The 16588-nt window shown below is 25.8% G+C and overlaps 4 protein-coding genes across 4 annotated transcripts in view; 1 reads left to right on the forward strand and 3 right to left on the reverse strand.

Annotated features, from left to right (window-relative positions):
* LOC126901595 (uncharacterized) overlaps nucleotides 1–2097 on the reverse strand; it is a 5799-nt gene extending 3702 nt beyond the window's left edge. The window contains exon 1 of the mRNA XM_050678179.1: nucleotides 1686–2097. Within this exon, the coding sequence (XP_050534136.1) occupies nucleotides 1686–1802 (117 nt within the window). The 5' untranslated portion in view covers nucleotides 1803–2097. The remainder of the gene's footprint in view (nucleotides 1–1685) is intronic.
* Nucleotides 2098–2120: 23 nt separating this feature from the next.
* LOC126901594 (uncharacterized) lies at nucleotides 2121–5011 on the forward strand. The gene is made up of 3 exons (XM_050678178.1): nucleotides 2121–2876; nucleotides 3906–4284; nucleotides 4363–5011. Exons 1-3 carry the CDS (start codon nucleotides 2697–2699, stop codon nucleotides 4860–4862), a joined length of 1059 nt encoding a protein of 352 aa, XP_050534135.1. The 5' UTR covers nucleotides 2121–2696; the 3' UTR covers nucleotides 4863–5011.
* A 978-nt stretch (nucleotides 5012–5989) lies between these two features.
* On the reverse strand, nucleotides 5990–9397 carry LOC126901326 (uncharacterized). Its single transcript, XM_050677725.1, has 2 exons — nucleotides 8640–9397; nucleotides 5990–6828 (listed from the first exon to the last, which is right to left on the reverse strand). The coding sequence occupies exons 1-2, from the start codon at nucleotides 9205–9207 to the stop codon at nucleotides 6383–6385; spliced, it is 1014 nt and encodes a 337-aa protein (XP_050533682.1). The 5' UTR covers nucleotides 9208–9397; the 3' UTR covers nucleotides 5990–6382.
* A 4772-nt stretch (nucleotides 9398–14169) lies between these two features.
* On the reverse strand, nucleotides 14170–14891 carry LOC126901688 (uncharacterized). The gene is made up of 2 exons (XM_050678352.1): nucleotides 14478–14891; nucleotides 14170–14197 (listed from the first exon to the last, which is right to left on the reverse strand). The coding sequence occupies exons 1-2, from the start codon at nucleotides 14869–14871 to the stop codon at nucleotides 14187–14189; spliced, it is 405 nt and encodes a 134-aa protein (XP_050534309.1). The 5' UTR covers nucleotides 14872–14891; the 3' UTR covers nucleotides 14170–14186.
* Between the last annotated feature and the right edge of the window lie 1697 nt (nucleotides 14892–16588).

The raw sequence follows: 16588 nt of genomic DNA on the forward strand, positions 1-16588 counted from the left end.
TATATGCATTTTTTATATTTGAAGCCCCCCCATATATAGGGAAATAGTCTGATTTAAAAAAACAGTATGTCAAATGAAAGATGTATATAAATACTACTTCTCATGAAAAAATTGTATTGATCCATACATTTTTTAAAAAGTTATAGCACTTTAAAGTAAAAAATGTAAATTATAAAATCGAAAATTTTCACACAAAAATAGCATTCGGTAGCCGTTTTCACCATGAAGACAAGTCCAGAGGTCAAATTTTTTTTTTTCAAATTAAAGTATATTACATTAGCTTTAATTTAAGATATATATAAAAGTGTCAGACCTTCCGGAACATTTTCAAAAGTTAAGTTGAAAAAGTTAATTTTTTGTGAAAAAGTTGTCTTTTTAAATTCCCCCCTGTGGACAGATGAAGGGTCAAATTTACAAAAAAAATATATCAAATGATAGGTAAAGACATCAAGCATCTATATAAAAAAAAATTATATTGATACGTTCATTTTTGANATTATTTGATATTTTATAAGGATGTCATCTCATTAAAAACTATTGTTTTTGTAATTTGAATTGATTAAATGTTATAGATTATTTGTAAAGTTCCAAAAATGTTTTGTGGTAAAAATAAAACGAAAATTAGAAGTACTTGCTAAGGTTTATCGGTATTAAACTATTTTTAAGTTTAATAATATTATTTTTTTTAAAAAAAAAAAAAAAAAATGTTTTCTATTATTATTAAACGTCAATGTTATTGAAAACAATTTCCTTCTTGAAAAAATCGAGATTACTATTCAATATTACAATAGGGGAAAACAGATTATTTTTATTCTACTGTATAATTGGAATCCGGTATAAATTACATTTAAATTGACATGCTGATGTTTTAGAAATACTTAAGTAAATATAAAAAAAGTATACTATATTCATTTTGATATCATATATCATAGTGTTTTTCAAGGAGTAAATTTTTAATAATTTTTAAATAATTCATTTTGTATTTTGCAAAACTTGAGTAGCAAAAAAATTTAATTACTTAATAAAAGTGACTATAAAAAAACTTATATTCCCTTTGTAGACCACAATATTTTACCTACTATTAATATATTTTATTTTATTTTTTAATAAACCTTAGTAAGATTTGTTAAGTTAGCATAAATTAATTAGGTATTTAAAAAATAATACAATTATACAAAACACATCAAATTGATTTTATTTAATATTCACCAAAAGACTATATATTTCATAAATTCAAAAAATTAAAAATATTTTTAAATATTTTATAAATAAAAATTATTTGAGAGATATTTTGTTACGTTCAAATAAATATTTAAATACTGTAAATTGGTCGGGTTTGGGTTTAAAATTAATAATATATATTGTTTACTGTTATTATTAATTATGATAAACTATAGTAATATCTTAAATTCAACGCAGTAGAAAAGATATTACCCGTGTAAAATGTTACAAATTTAATATATATAAATTTTTTTGTAATTAAATATATAATTTAAAAAATACTGATATTATTTTCATTGTTTATTTTTTAGAAATATAATTAATAAACTATATTAAATATTATGTGGAGCAAATTGCTCTCTTAACACGAATGTTAAAACAAATGTAAAATATTTTTTTTAAATGAATTAGTATGAATAAAATTAAATATTCATGTATTATAATTTATTAATGATTACATCTACCTTAGATAATGATGGATTATCTTCATGATCTGCTTTAGAAAACTTCAGGAATATAGGTAGCAAAAACAAAATTAACAAACTGTAGATATTCAGAAGAAAATTTGATGAACCAAACATGATGAACTTGTCGCTTAAAGGTATGTGAAGTTAATGACGATGGGTTCTATTCTTTAGGGTGTTTGAGAAAACTATGTGATTCAGCGAAAAATCAATATCAAATGAACCATTAAAAACATAGGATTTGAGTGATACAAACGTTTTCATAAAACTATTGAACTATTTTCTTATATTTCGCCAGTGGTACTAATTGTGCTTTTTACGCCTTATATTGCTAATTACAGATTGGAAAGAAATTGTCTTCTACTATCTATAAGAAATCTATCTTAATGTAACACAATGGAAAAAAATCAGTCTTCAAACATCCGATCTTTATTGACCTGGTCGGATGATTTTGAAATTAATTCTTTAATAACATGCGTTAGTAATAGCTGAGGTTTAAAAAATAGTGAAAACCAAAAACAGTATTATGTTCGAACAAGCGTATGGTATTGATTTTCAACAGTAAACATATTGCTGATAGAAATTTAAGAAGCCTGACCAGACACGCATACTACAATCGGCTCGAGTCTAATGAGTACAAAACAAAAGCAATAAAAAATTTCATCGAAAATCTCGCGGCCGTGACAATTAATTTCCTGCAGTGATCTATACACTCCCTCACTTCCCCCATGACACACATAAGATTATGCAGAATCACTTTTCATTTACTATTACCTAAAAACAATTTCCAACTATATGTGTCTCGATGCGGTGTTTTTTTGCAAATCGCTTATACGGGGATTTCTCTCTCCTACTCTTTCCTTATATTTTTCTTTAGGGTTTTGTCCATCTACTTTTAATTGTTTTATTTTACGGACATATAAAAACTGCCCACGCGCTGTCGGACAACTTTAGTTATTAACATAGATCTGATCCTACAACAGATTTATCGAATACGGTACGAATACAATCATGTGGCGCCGATTACGATGTGTTGTGCTATTTGTGGCTTTTTTCGCGTCATATTTGTTGTCAGAAGTTAAAGGACATGTAGAACTTTATCCAGAAAAAGACAGCTTGGATAATAAAATTCAAAATAATTCAAATGATTACATAAAAAATGATACTTTTGTAGCAGATATACTTAAACAGGTGATAACTTGAACATATTTTTATTTACACATGACGTTTAAAAATTGCTTCATTCGTAATTTCTGAAAATAATAAAAAGATGTATTGATAAATTTCGATATCGCCATTTTGTATCTATTAGAAATCTTTAAAAACAAAATTCTAAGATTTCAATTTATAAATAAATCTTACAAATAAAATTATTTTTTTTTCAATTCATATTTGTCTAAGTAATATTGTACACAGTGTTACTTAACTAGTCGATTTCCTACCATTTATATTAAAATAAATTATATATAGCCACTTAATAAAGGATAAAGATGTCATAGAACTATTTAAAAACCTACTATTGAATTATAAATTTGATTTTAAACAGAAAAATGTACAATTTTATTTTATGACCCTAAAGTCTATAAGACTGCATTTAACTATGTTAAAATTTTACTTTAATTTACCTATTATTTGTATAACTTAGTTTCTTTAGAAACTTCTCTATGATTATTATTTAATTGTTTTATTCATTAGAACTACAAAAATTGAAATAGTAGTTATTCTGTACTCAAATTAAACAATTAATCTTCAAATAAATTAAAATATTAAATAATTATATTTATTGGTACAATTTTTCATATTGGTGAATACTTCACTTAAAACAGTTTTAATAACCAAAAAAATAATAAATAATTCATAAAATAAAAGTGTTCACATTTTTAAAAATTTATTTAAAATATAATTTAGTAGATAAGTAAAAAATTTTTTAATTCTAGCACATGCATAATGCATTCAATTTTTAATATTTTTAAATGTTAATCTTCAAAAAAAAATCTTCCCAGGAAAAATCATATTTAAAATATTTTAGGTTAAAATTTAAATATTTAGTCCACAAATTTGATCGATTATAATTTTGTTTTGTACTTATTAAATAATGCTTCAAAGTATAACTCAAATTAATTTTTTACTATACTATTAAAATATTTACATCGAATATATTAAAAAAATTTTTTAATTATATGCGTAGATTTTTAATCAATTGTTTGCGTACATTTTTAGGTTGTAACAAAAAAATGTTCTCATCATTATTCTATGACCTGTTTAAAATTGGATCTGGTTCGTTTGGTTGATCGCTTGGGAACAAAAAAGGTTTTTCAGTTATTTCCCGGCATCTCTATTGTAAGGTCCACTAATGATAACGAAACAAATGATAACCACCAGAAATACCAACATATTCCTTTAGATATAGTTAGATCTTTAGTAAAGAACAACGATTCAAATGAATTACTCGATGGATTTCTTGTAGAAAAGATAGATGAATACCTGAATTCGTTGTCATTTAGTGTGAAACTAGTCGATTCCACTCTTGTTGACAACATTCGAAAGATGAGCAGTAGAATGTTGATCAATATTATGCCCAGTAATTTACTGCAAACTGGTAACTATTTCTTCCAGATTTATCTATAAATTAATCGATGTATGATTTACATTAAGTAAACTTTTATTTTATTTTAAGGACGTGGAAAGAAACATGGAATGCACGCTGCATTATGGTCGGCTGGTACTTTAGCCGCTATAGGATTTGCAGCCTTAGCCGCCTTGTCCGGAAAAGCATTGATGACTGCAATGTTAGCGTTAGTTTTGGCGGCTATAAGTGCGATGAGGGGCCAGGGTGGAGGAATGGGCGGTGGTGGTTGGGGTGGTAAAACCTCACATTATGAGATCATAACTAAGCCGGCTGCGGTTTACGACCACGATCATCTCGTACACGGAGCCACATATTCTTCAGCGCCATACAGTTACGCCAGACATTTAATCATGGAAGAAGGAGGTCGCAGTAGTGACTTAGGAAATGGTAGTGGCTCTCCTTCTGGAACACCTCAACAAATTAATATTATTCGAAATTTTGAGTCAATAGATTCAACTGGATCTGCCTTACCTTTGGATGACGGCGAAGAGCCAATAGAGTCATACCCATTGACTCCAATTACTTATATACCAACAAACAACACTTAATAGTATATTATTGAATATCATTAAATTATTTTTATTTATTAATTAACAATAAATATTACATGCATTTTTAAATGACTATTTATTAATATATTAGACTTGATTATTTATTACAGAAAATTCGTTTAACAATCATAGTATATAATCATGTTATTGTGAAAGATCTCAACATTTCAGTATAAACAAACATAAAACAAATATTTTAATTATGGAATTCTAATTCTACATGTGTAGACCAAAAAATCAAAAACATAAAATGATGTACAACGAATTTTTTTATTATTATTTCTTCACCGCAGTTTAATAAAAAATTAATCAGGTAAATAATGACAAAATAAGTATTGATTTGGGATACAAGTTGTCATGTTTTTTGTATAGAATTATAATTTAATAAAATACTTATGTAATGATAGACAAAAAAAATAAAGTTTTGATTTTAATATAAAGGGTTTTATTAAAAAATAAACAAAATAAAAAGTTAAAATGATATTTTTAGTTGAACATAACATTTTTTTTATTTTTTAGATTTTGGCACATTTGAATAATAGGGGAAACAGTTTTTTAATAATTAAATTTTATTTTCTAAATATTCTATAATTCAAAACTATATTATAATATCCTAAAATGTATTCAAGAGTATTTTTAATAGTTTATTCAATTTTTTAGGTTTTTTGTAATTCATAAGAGTTTAATCAATGAGTGCTATAAACTTTTATGTAATTAAAATATGAATGAATAATTTATAATTTCTTTTGTATTAAATAAATTATAATTTTATATTATTAAAATAACTATGAAGTTATAGATTGATTTTTTATAATATGAATATTAGCAGGTGCGGTTATTTTTATGGTAATTTATATCAGTTTAAATACAATAAATTCAAAAACCACGTTTTTTACTTAAGAAAATTTATTACAAAATAATTAAGATATTAACATAGTCTTTTTGTATGATATATTTTATGATATCTTGTAAATACTTATATTTAAAATAAATTCTTAGAAATTAAGAATAATATTTACAAATTAAACTTATAATAAAATATATATATATATTTGTTGATTAATTTTAATATTGAAGCTACATTGAAAGTATATTATTATTAACTTGTATTATATCAAGGAACTTTTTTACATAATTTGAATAATAACTTCGTAGTTTTCATAAAACATAATATATAAAAAATAATTTATACAATAATTGATCTTCGCGTTATACAAAGGAAATCAAATAATACATTTAATGTTTAAATAAATAATATAATAATAATTAAAAAATTATTTTAATAACACTAAGTTAAACAAAATTCTAAAATTAAGTAGTCCTTAAATTGATATCACAAAATATATTATTAAAAGTAATGTTAAACAATTATTTCTATCATTATATGGTAACCCCAATATATGTAGAAAAAAAAGGTCAAAGTGATATGGTACTCAAACAATTAAAAACATTTCTTATGAAAGCTTTTTCGAGTGTTATAATTTTTATTTTTTTATGGATATGATTAAATATTCACGTTATTGTTGACGCTTGTATGCACTGTACGCTTGGTCATGTGCTTCCTCTCTAAAAGCAACGGAACTCGAAGGACGGAAACTATTAGGATCCACGGATTCTTGAGCTCGAGCTGGTCTATTATAAGGCTGGCCGTAAGCTTCTTCTTGTAAATATTGTGGTGGTTCTTGTTCACGATAAGGAGTATAAATAGGGCCGGAAGGTGGACCGGAGTTTGAAGGTCTTTTATAGAAACTGCTATGGCCAAAAGTTCCATAGTTGTGTTGCAAATCAGGCTTACAGAGTTTAAAAAATCCGATCAGTCCAGGTACAACTAAAGCCATGAATCCTAAAAACTTCTTAAAGGAAGCCAATCCAAGAATAAGAGGAAGGAACAATAATAACTTCAATTTGAACAATTTCAACACAATTAACAATGGAACCAAAAGTTTCTTAACTTTTTTCTTACCTATAAAAAAAATTATTTTTAAGTTTTTGAAATTTTACCTATATTAAAAACATTTATATTTAAATATTTAATTAGTGCAACATTTTCCATGATTATCTATTTGTTTATGGAAAACAAATTATTAAAAAAAAAAAAAAATTTTTTCTAAATAAATATTATGCCTTTTATACATTATACATTATTAGTGTCGAAATTTGTTATAAAATACTTGAAAATTTACTTTTATTTATATAAACTTTAATTTACTTAAAAACAAACTCATTGCTTATTTTGTTGGTTATATTCACAGGACAAGTTAAGTTTATAAAAATTATTTCGCTTAAATTAAGTTATCATAAATAAGCACATTTAAAATCTATTTCCTCAGCAACTATTATGTAAAATATAGCGATGATTATTTTAGTTAAAGTATTTGCACGACTTCCGAGATTTATATTTAGTTAACTAGAAAGTTCATTGAGGGCAAGTTATGCATTTTGCGGAAGTAAATTATTGCAAATATAATCGCTATCGTAATATTATGTGATAAATTTAATAATAATTCATTTAGATTAACTATAGACTAGATCATCCAAAGTAGTAATACATATTAAATTTGAGTATCAAAATAAATAAAATAAAATAAAAAAAAAATCATATATTTTACCTTTGCATGATATAATAAGTTCATAATATATTTTGTGTACCTTGAAAAATCATCATACATAAAAATTAATAAACTTTTGTTTCATTTTTTAATATTCAATTAATCTATTTCAATTATGCTAAAAAATATTACTTTAGACAAATCTATTTATATTAGCCTACAAACGTGTATTGACTTAAATTTTAAAAGGAAAACGATCAAGGAAAATAATGTAACTAATAGATAATTCTAGATGATTGTCTAAGAGAAAGTCGTATGTTAGGGGACACTGAACTGTTTAAATACGAATAAAAAATGATCAAATGTTCTTGGCACACTTGCAATACTATGAATGTAAAAATACCAAGACAGATTTGTACCCAAAAGTTACAAACTAAAAGTATTTATGCAAACATATCAATTGTTGATATTTTGTAGTACAATAATTTACAACTAGCATAACATATTATACGACTTAAAACAAATATTTTTTTAATAATAGTTTATTTTAAAAAAAATTACGTTTCTTAGGTTTTTAGTGAAAAATATTTTTTTCGACCTATATTAATGTTATTAATTTTATACAAGCGTCTATGAATAAGAAGAAAATTAAAATAAATTGTTAAAAATGATCTTTGTATGATAAATAAATTAAAATAATTATGTCAAAGTGCAAGACTTGTATTGAAAAAGAATGATCTAAAGAAATTTCACCTACAATATTTATTTATGCATTTCTGCTAATAAAACATATACTTCAAGTAGCTCGTTACTGTTGTTGAACTAACATATTTTTGAGGTTAAATCACTCGTAATGCCGCATCATATATTATATTTTACCGCTACATCCATATATTAGTGTTTATAGCTTATTATATTTAATTAATACTATAATATCAAGATTATAATACTAGTTCACAATAACCTCTTTTTAAGTTTAATTAAATACTGTTAATTTATATATTATTTAAGAAGTAATCAAAGAGTTTATCGTTATAATTTATGTCTTTTATACTTTTCGATAAATTTCAAAAAAAAATTTGTTATATGATTTCTATAACTTTTAATAAATGATTTTTTTTTACAAAAATTAATACAAAATTGTTATAATAACGTTATAAATCTTAATTTAGAATTTTCTTAAGTTTTCTGATAAAGTTTGTATAACAAAAATATTGTTACTTACTTATATAGCTGCCTTTTTTGTCTTCTATGGTATCTAACTCGGACGATATTTCATCAATAAACCTTGGTGAGTACCTTCCTCCTTCAGTGAGTTCATCGGGTACGTTAACTTCAACTGCTGTAGACCTAAGGAATTTTTCAACTTTTCGCATTGCAAATTTAACTAACTTGTCCCATTCAGAGTCCTCAACTCGTTGTTCCGAAGAGAACTCAAATGCTCTATTTGAACGATATTCACTATCATCGGGTGCCATACGTATTACTCGTACATTATCATTTAATCGATAAGAATCTTTGACAAAAAACTCATCAAGACCAGACAAAGCTCTAGCTTTGAAACATTCAGTCATATCACCTTGTAAACATGCTCCATTAGCCATAGACAGATAAGGATCTGCGCCTTCATCAGCAAAACTGCCCAGCCAATTGAACAAGTTCTTGCCACTCCTATTTCCCGAAGATTCCGTTCCATTAGTGGTTTCTTCATTTTCCGGGAACAACATTGACTGTCCATTAGCAAAGGCGATACATATACAAGTCGCACATAAAATACACAAAATATAATTCATGATGTTGACTCGAATTAACGGAATATAAACAACTTTTCTTGATGATTAACACTAATGTACTGAATACACTGGTCTCGTATGACGACTACAGGTGTACTGGTGCAAACACCGTGTACCGTTAGTTATACCTACACACGGCGTGGCCGTATCTTGTCCATCGAACGTTCGGATGTCACTAACCGTCTGCTAGTTTAGCTTCAGTCGTTTTATATTATAGTCCGTTTACCGAATGAACGAGAACACGTAACCACTATGGTTACCTAACCGTCGGAAAGCAGTACCCTTTGTTTGACACCAAAGAAACCAAAACAAACGTACGCAACTAGAGCTATAAAATACTATACGGACTTTAAAGCTTATTGGACGTGTTGGACAAAAAGTGAAACATGTAAAACAAGGTCAAACGTGTTAGTTATTAATTTTTTTATACTATTATTGTTTTCGTTTACGGAAGAACAAGAAAACACCCACTCAGTTCATATGATGTTATAATAATACTGTCCAGAGAAAGTGGACACCCCCGTGGTAGTCAGGTCATTTACATTGCATAACAACATAATACAACAATATTATGTATTAATGATGTTATTATGTTAGTTATGAGTCACTTTTTGGAGATCCCAGTATCGAACGTGACTACACTTTAAAAACAGATAACTGTGTTAAATCAGCATCTTCGGGTAGCGGACCAAAACATAAATGATCCAAATAGTTTTGTAATAATAAATCTAAATGACGCATGGAAATTTTTCATAGATCCGTGTTTTAGGTCAACGGTTTATTGTTAAGTTTTAAAAAAATAATACAATTTAGATGAGTTCGTCAAAAAACGTGAAACAAATTAATAAATAATTAACTGTTATCACATATTCATATATCCATTATCAATATATAAAATAACATAACCCCAAACCAAACCAAAATATTAGAAGTACAAAATTAGTCGATTTTACACATTTTCCATGAAATCTTTCAAACGAAATAGATTAAAAAAACTATCGAATCATATTTTATAAAATTTTGAAAAAGATTTCTTAAGTCAAATGTGCCTTGGAGCTAATTTTTGGAAAAATTAAAAAAAGCCCTGACTTTCATAAAAATATTTATAGATCTTTACTATGTAAAATTATGTAATATTTTTTTACGTGTGCTCAGTTTAGATGATTTCAAAATTTTACTCAAGTATATTAAACTTATAAATATTGTAATCTAAATAAAAAGAAATACAAAGTTGAACCTTATGAAAGTTGGAGTGAAAAGTTTCATTCGATTGTTTTCATAGAAATCGTATTTTATTATTAAGAAAATAAAAATTTTCCTATAGTTTTCATTATCCCTCTAAAATGTTTAAAAAGTATCATTTTGTGCAATAGTATTATTCTCGTAGATTTTATATGAATTGTCAAATTTCAAACATTATAAGAGTCTGTCAGCCTCTTCAAATTATTTTAATTAATATATGTATAAGAGCACAAAATTAAAAAAATTAATTTGTATAAGAATAATTTTTATAAATATTCGCTTGATAATTTCTTATAACAGTTACTGGAAAGCACAAAGACTATTAATTATCTTTCATATTTTAAGACCTTAAGTAACTAAATTCATATTTTATAATCAAACAAAATAGACAATTTTTTAGCTTCGATGCAAAGCTGAGAAGGTATTAATTTTACTATAATGTGTTTTTTTTTTATTTAAATTTTTTTTCAAAATTTTAATGTTCACGATTCTTGAAAATAAATTATAAATAAGGCTATAACAATTTTAAAACAAATATTTATTGAGTTATAAGCATTTTAATACATAGAGTGGGTATTTTGTGTGGGTGGTTACAACTCGTACTGGTGTATACTTATCACATTATTCTACTCGCACCACATAACCACTTTATATATAAAAACCCAGCACAGGGGGGTCGCGGCACAGTGGTGACGTGGTATAGATGGATCAAGTATAATGATATCTGACAGTGATTAAAATCACTATCAAAAATAAACGCTTCGATGCAAATTTTTAGACTGTGTTTAATTTTTAAAAATTTGTGTATTATTCCAAAAGCTACATGATCTGCTAGTTCATTATTAATATCTTAATTAAGATAAAGTATGTCGAATGAAAAAGGGGTTTTTAAAAAATATTATTTCTCATAAAAAAATAATGTTGATCCATACACTTTTCAATATGTCATAGCATTATAAAGTTAAAAATGTAAAAAATAAAATCGAGAATTTTCACACAATAATAGCATTTGGTAGCCATTTTCACCTTGAAGATAAAATAAAGTCCGAAATTTTTTTTTTCCATGATAAAGTATATTACATTAGCTTTAATTTAAGATATATATAAAAGTGTCAGACTTTCCGGAACACTTTCAAAATTTAAGTTGAAAAAGTCAATTTTTTGTGAAAAAGTTGTCATTTTGAATCCCCCCCTGTAGGCAGGTAAAAAGTCAGATTTATAAAAAAAATATACCAAATGATAGGTAAAGACATCATGCATCTACAAAAAAAAGAATTATATTGATCCATACATCTTTCGAGAAGTTATAGCATTATAAAGTTAAAAATATAAAAAAGAATTTTTTTACAAAAATCGTATTTTTTTTATTAAGTTTAATGTCTGTTTTCACCATGAAGATAAAATAAAGTCCGAAATTTTTTTTTTCCATGATAAAGTATATTACATTAGCTTTAATTTAAGATATATATAAAAGTGTCAGACTTTCCGGAACACTTTCAAAATTTAAGTTGAAAAAGTCAATTTTTTGTGAAAAAGTTGTCATTTTGAATCCCCCCCTGTAGGCAGGTAAAAAGTCAGATTTATAAAAAAAATATACCAAATGATAGGTAAAGACATCATGCATCTACAAAAAAAAGAATTATATTGATCCATACATCTTTCAAAAAGTTATAGCATTATAAAGTTAAAAATATAAAAAAGAATTTTTTTACAAAAATCGTATTTTTTTTATAAGTTTAATGTCTGTTTTCACCATGAAGATAAAATAAAGTCCGAAATTTTTTTTTACTATTATAAAGTATATTACATTAGCTTTAATTTAAGATATATATAAAAGTGTCAGACCTTCCGAAACACTTTCAAAAGTTAAGTTGAAAAAATTAATTTTTTGTGAAAAAGTTGTCATTTTAAATCCCCCCCTGTGGGCAAGTAAAGAGTCACATATAAAAAAAAAATATACCAAATAAAATATAACGATATCATAAATCTATATAAAAAAGAATTATATTGATATGTTCATTTTTGAAAAAGTTATAACACTTTTAAGTAAAAAAAATTTCGAAAATTTCGAAAATTAGCGATTTTTAAATTTGTAATTTTTTTGGAGGTTTCCCCCATTTACGGGGAACGAGGGAATTTTTTTCAATTTTTGAGGGTAATGTCTTCGACTAGATACAATTTGTGATCTTTTGACGTATCATTGAAAGAAATCGGTTCGGTGAGAGCTGAGAAAAAGTGGTAACAGACACAAAAAAAAAAAAACACATCTTAGTAAAACCAATACCTTCTTAGCTTCGCATCGAAGCTAAAATTATAGTGAAATGATTATAGGATCATAAAATATAACAGATGAAAGTTAGATCTATTCCACTCTTTATAAAGTCTGTATGGATATTATAAAAATTTATATGCCTAAAAAAAGATTTTAAAATTATTAAAAAACGCGTGATGATAAATATGTTTTTTTATAATAATAAAAATTCTTAGTCAAAAATGATACAATATGATATTTATCCAAACTTCTATTTAAATTTTTCTTTATTTAAATTTACTTTATAATTTTAAACAAGACGAATTAAATAACAGTTATAATTTACAATAATACAACATAGAAAAATAATTTTACAGCTGAACTACAAAATAATTTTAACATTGACAATGATATAAATATATTTAGTATTGAATTAAAAAGAAAGGGTTACTATATGTTCTAGCTACTGAATGATACTATTTCAAAAGAATCTAATATTAAAACTTATTGGTAATTTGTAATATATTACGAATTAGAATGATTATGGGACAAAATAATACAACGATTGTTAATTTTTTAAATGTTTTCAAATTTTGTAAACTGAAATTATATCTTATAAAATAAAATAACTCAATAAGCGTCACAAATTTTGAATGTCGTAAAAAAAATAAAAAAACTCAATCACAACACTTTTGTAATACGTCATTAATGTCTTGTGCTTAATAATTTTTATTTGAAATATTATAACTTTTTTAGCATAGTAGGAAAATATTAAGGTCACTTATTAGTTGCTTCATTTTTACCATCAAGTATGTTGTGCAGTATTTGACCCCTTGTTTTACAAAAAATAAATCATACATAAAAATGCACAACTCTTTTAGATAGAATATTATGGAGTAAGTTGAAGACCTAAAATTTTCTTTAAGATATTTCTTGATTATTTTTAAAGTATACCCTATCTTATTTTTAATTTAGATTTCATCGCCCATATCCCATAGATAATCATAAAACATTTTCAGAAATAGACATTTTTTATTTTAAGTTAAGGTCTCACTTAAAATAACCATAATAAATTCTAATATTCTAAATATTATAGCAAGTATTAAATTTGTATTAATGAAGTTTATAAATTTATATAACCTTAATAACATCTGATTTATCAGTATAATTAAAAAATAAATAAAAGATCATATATTTTTAATAATAAAAATTATATAATATATTAGAATAACTATAATCATAAGAGTCAATTTAAATTGAAAAAAAAAAAATGAAATAATTTGTAAATGTGTTTTTGTCAAAAGATTAAAAATAAAATATTAAATTAAAAAAATAATCACAATTGAGTTAATATAAATGGTAGAAAAATTAATGTTTAAAAATAAATCATTAATAAAAACTATTAATACAATATTCCACCCAAAGGAGAACTTTAACATACTAGGTCGATAAAAGCTGAAGTATTATAAGTCTGAACACATTTTACTCAAACACAATCTGAAACAAAAAGAAGAAAAAAATTTGGAGTATGTTAGGAGTTTTTTTTATTAATTCAAAACATTACTAATTAAAATAATTCAAAATAAATTAAAAATACTCATCAAAGAGAGTATTTGATTTAGATAGAATTTTGCCACATTAGAATAAAAAAAAATCTGCCATAATCTTTTGGGAATATGTTTTTACCAAATATTGATTTTGAAAATTAAATAATCTCATAACCATATAAATAAGAATCTTAAAATATAATCAAGTAAAAAAATTAAATTAAATTTACCGCAAAAAAGACCACAAACTTTTGAGCCACAATTTGATAATTTTTTAATTGCATATCGATAAGACCTTCTTAGTGAGTTACCAAGAACCATAACAGGCTTCAAAATTCTTGTGTACCGACGATCTTTAGATTTAATTTTTTTAGGAACATTAACTTTATATTCTATTTCTGATGCTAAACAATTTGCATTTGTTTGTTGTAGGCTATCGGTTAAACAATGATCATCTACTTGTACTTCCTCTTTTGTCAAACATTGAATACTTTTTTGAATTATATTCTCTGATGATTTATTACCAGATAAATAATAATCAACTTTTTTTGGTGGGTCTAGATCACTACTATTCCACAATTCTTGTAAAATATTTTCTGGTATACTTTTAGGCGACCAAACCATTAAATACCTAGGTTGATCCAAATTTTCTATTGATATAATAGATGATGTTTCATTTAACCTACACGGAGTAGGGTAGACTATAGTGATTATAACCTCTTTGCCAAATGTACTTCTACCCCAACACTTAACTGACGTAGTGCTATTTAGAGTATTTAATAAACTTGACGATACTTTAATTTTGGGCATTAATTTTAATAGTTGAAGATTGGCATTGCACAAAGAACAACCGGAGAAAATGAAGTTTTTGTTATTCTTAATGTCATCCCAGACATTAAAGTTATCGCCTATCTGAAACATATTGCACTCTAACATGTTCAGTTCAGTTGGCCAAGGCTGTTGTTCTGAATCTTTTTTAATCGAATCCAAGAAAGCATTTGTTTGTTTTAACGATACAAACCTCAATATCATTCCCGGGGAATTAAACCTTGCGTTTACTAAAGCGTTTAATAAATTTTTGCATGGTATTTCATAATTTTCAGAAATTTTTTTCAGAACTACTATTGGTGGAACTTCATCCAAATCTTTTATTAGCTCTTTTATTTTGCATAATCCGTTTATTGACAGATAATTAGTAGGAATAAGTTTCGGATATTTCTTAAATATTGTTGTATTTGTTGTTGCCATAGAGTTCAACAAAACAATATCAATTTCTAATTCTTTAGAACATGAAGTCTTAATAATATCACATAAATAAAAATTGATTTTTAATTGCAAGTCTTGGGGCGAGAATTGGTCATCATTTTTCTGTCCGTTTGTTTTAACAGTATGATCATCTGTTTGTGATATTTCATCTGTTAAATATTTCTTTACTGTTTTTAATTTTTTTCCCGTAACAACAACTTTCTTAGTTAATGATTTTTTCAGATCAATTTTCCAAGAACTTTTCAGTGAACTTACAGAAACATTCGTACACCAAATCATTAAATACCTTGGAGAGCCCAATTTACTTAATGACATGTCTGTTAAAGCCCTGCGACATAACTTCTTTGGGACCCTGTAAGCTAGAATAGTAATTACATGTTCTCCAAAGGTGCTCCTTTTCCAGCATTCCACTGATTCAGTGCTTTCCAAGGCATTTTCAACACTGGACGAAACTTTAATTTTACCCACAAGTTTCATCAAGTGTACATTTACTTCGTACAACGGGCATCCAAAAAAAACAAAGCGTTTGTTATTTTGAATATCATCGGAGACATCAATATGATGACCAATGTTGAACAAAGCAAAGTCAAATCCTTTATATGCATCCGATAATGAAGTAACGTCGTTCTTTTTTAAATTGTACTGCAGAAACAATTCAGCCAACTCAGTCGGTATTAGTTTTAAGACAGTTTCGGGTGAATTAAATCTCATGTTTATTAAGTCATTGAATAAACTTTTCCAAGGTATTGTACAACGTTCTGACGCTCCTAACTTCTCAACCACAATAGAGATTGGTGGAATTTTATCCAAATCTTCTAATAGGTCTTCCATGTTAAGCGATCCGATGTCTGATGTAGTATAACTTGAAGGAAACAAATTAGNTGATCCGTTGTCTGATGTAGTATAACTTGAAGGAAACAAATTAGGATACTTCGAGTAAAATGAGACATTATTGACAAGCGTCGACTTTAGTAAGCTAATATCGATTTCGAGTTCTCTCCAACATGAAGTCTGAAGAATTCTCCGTAAGCAAAAAACATTAATAGACATTTTATACTTATTAGAAAATCACTTT

The sequence above is a fragment of the Daktulosphaira vitifoliae genome, unplaced genomic scaffold (genome assembly GCF_025091365.1).
Source record: "Daktulosphaira vitifoliae isolate Bord-2020 unplaced genomic scaffold, ASM2509136v1 Scaffold_3, whole genome shotgun sequence".
NCBI classification, from domain to species: Eukaryota; Metazoa; Arthropoda; class Insecta; order Hemiptera; family Phylloxeridae; genus Daktulosphaira; species Daktulosphaira vitifoliae.

What these genes read in the sequence shown, in the direction of transcription:
- LOC126901594 (XM_050678178.1), top strand. Translation starts at nt 2,697, where the DNA reads ATGTGGCGCCGATTACGATGTGTTGTGCTATTTGTGGCTTTTTTCGCG. An exon ending in TAGCAGATATACTTAAACAG is followed by an intron (nt 2,877 to 3,905) that starts GTGATAACTTGA and finishes GTACATTTTTAG; the next exon opens with GTTGTAACAAAAAAATGTTC. An exon ending in CAGTAATTTACTGCAAACTG is followed by an intron (nt 4,285 to 4,362) that starts GTAACTATTTCT and finishes TTTTATTTTAAG; the next exon opens with GACGTGGAAAGAAACATGGA.
- LOC126901326 (XM_050677725.1), bottom strand. Translation starts at nt 9,207, where the DNA reads ATGAATTATATTTTGTGTATTTTATGTGCGACTTGTATATGTATCGCC. An exon ending in CAAAAAAGGCAGCTATATAA is followed by an intron (nt 6,829 to 8,639) that starts GTAAGTAACAAT and finishes TTTTTTTTATAG; the next exon opens with GTAAGAAAAAAGTTAAGAAA.
- LOC126901688 (XM_050678352.1), bottom strand. Translation starts at nt 14,871, where the DNA reads ATGGTTTGGTCGCCTAAAAGTATACCAGAAAATATTTTACAAGAATTG.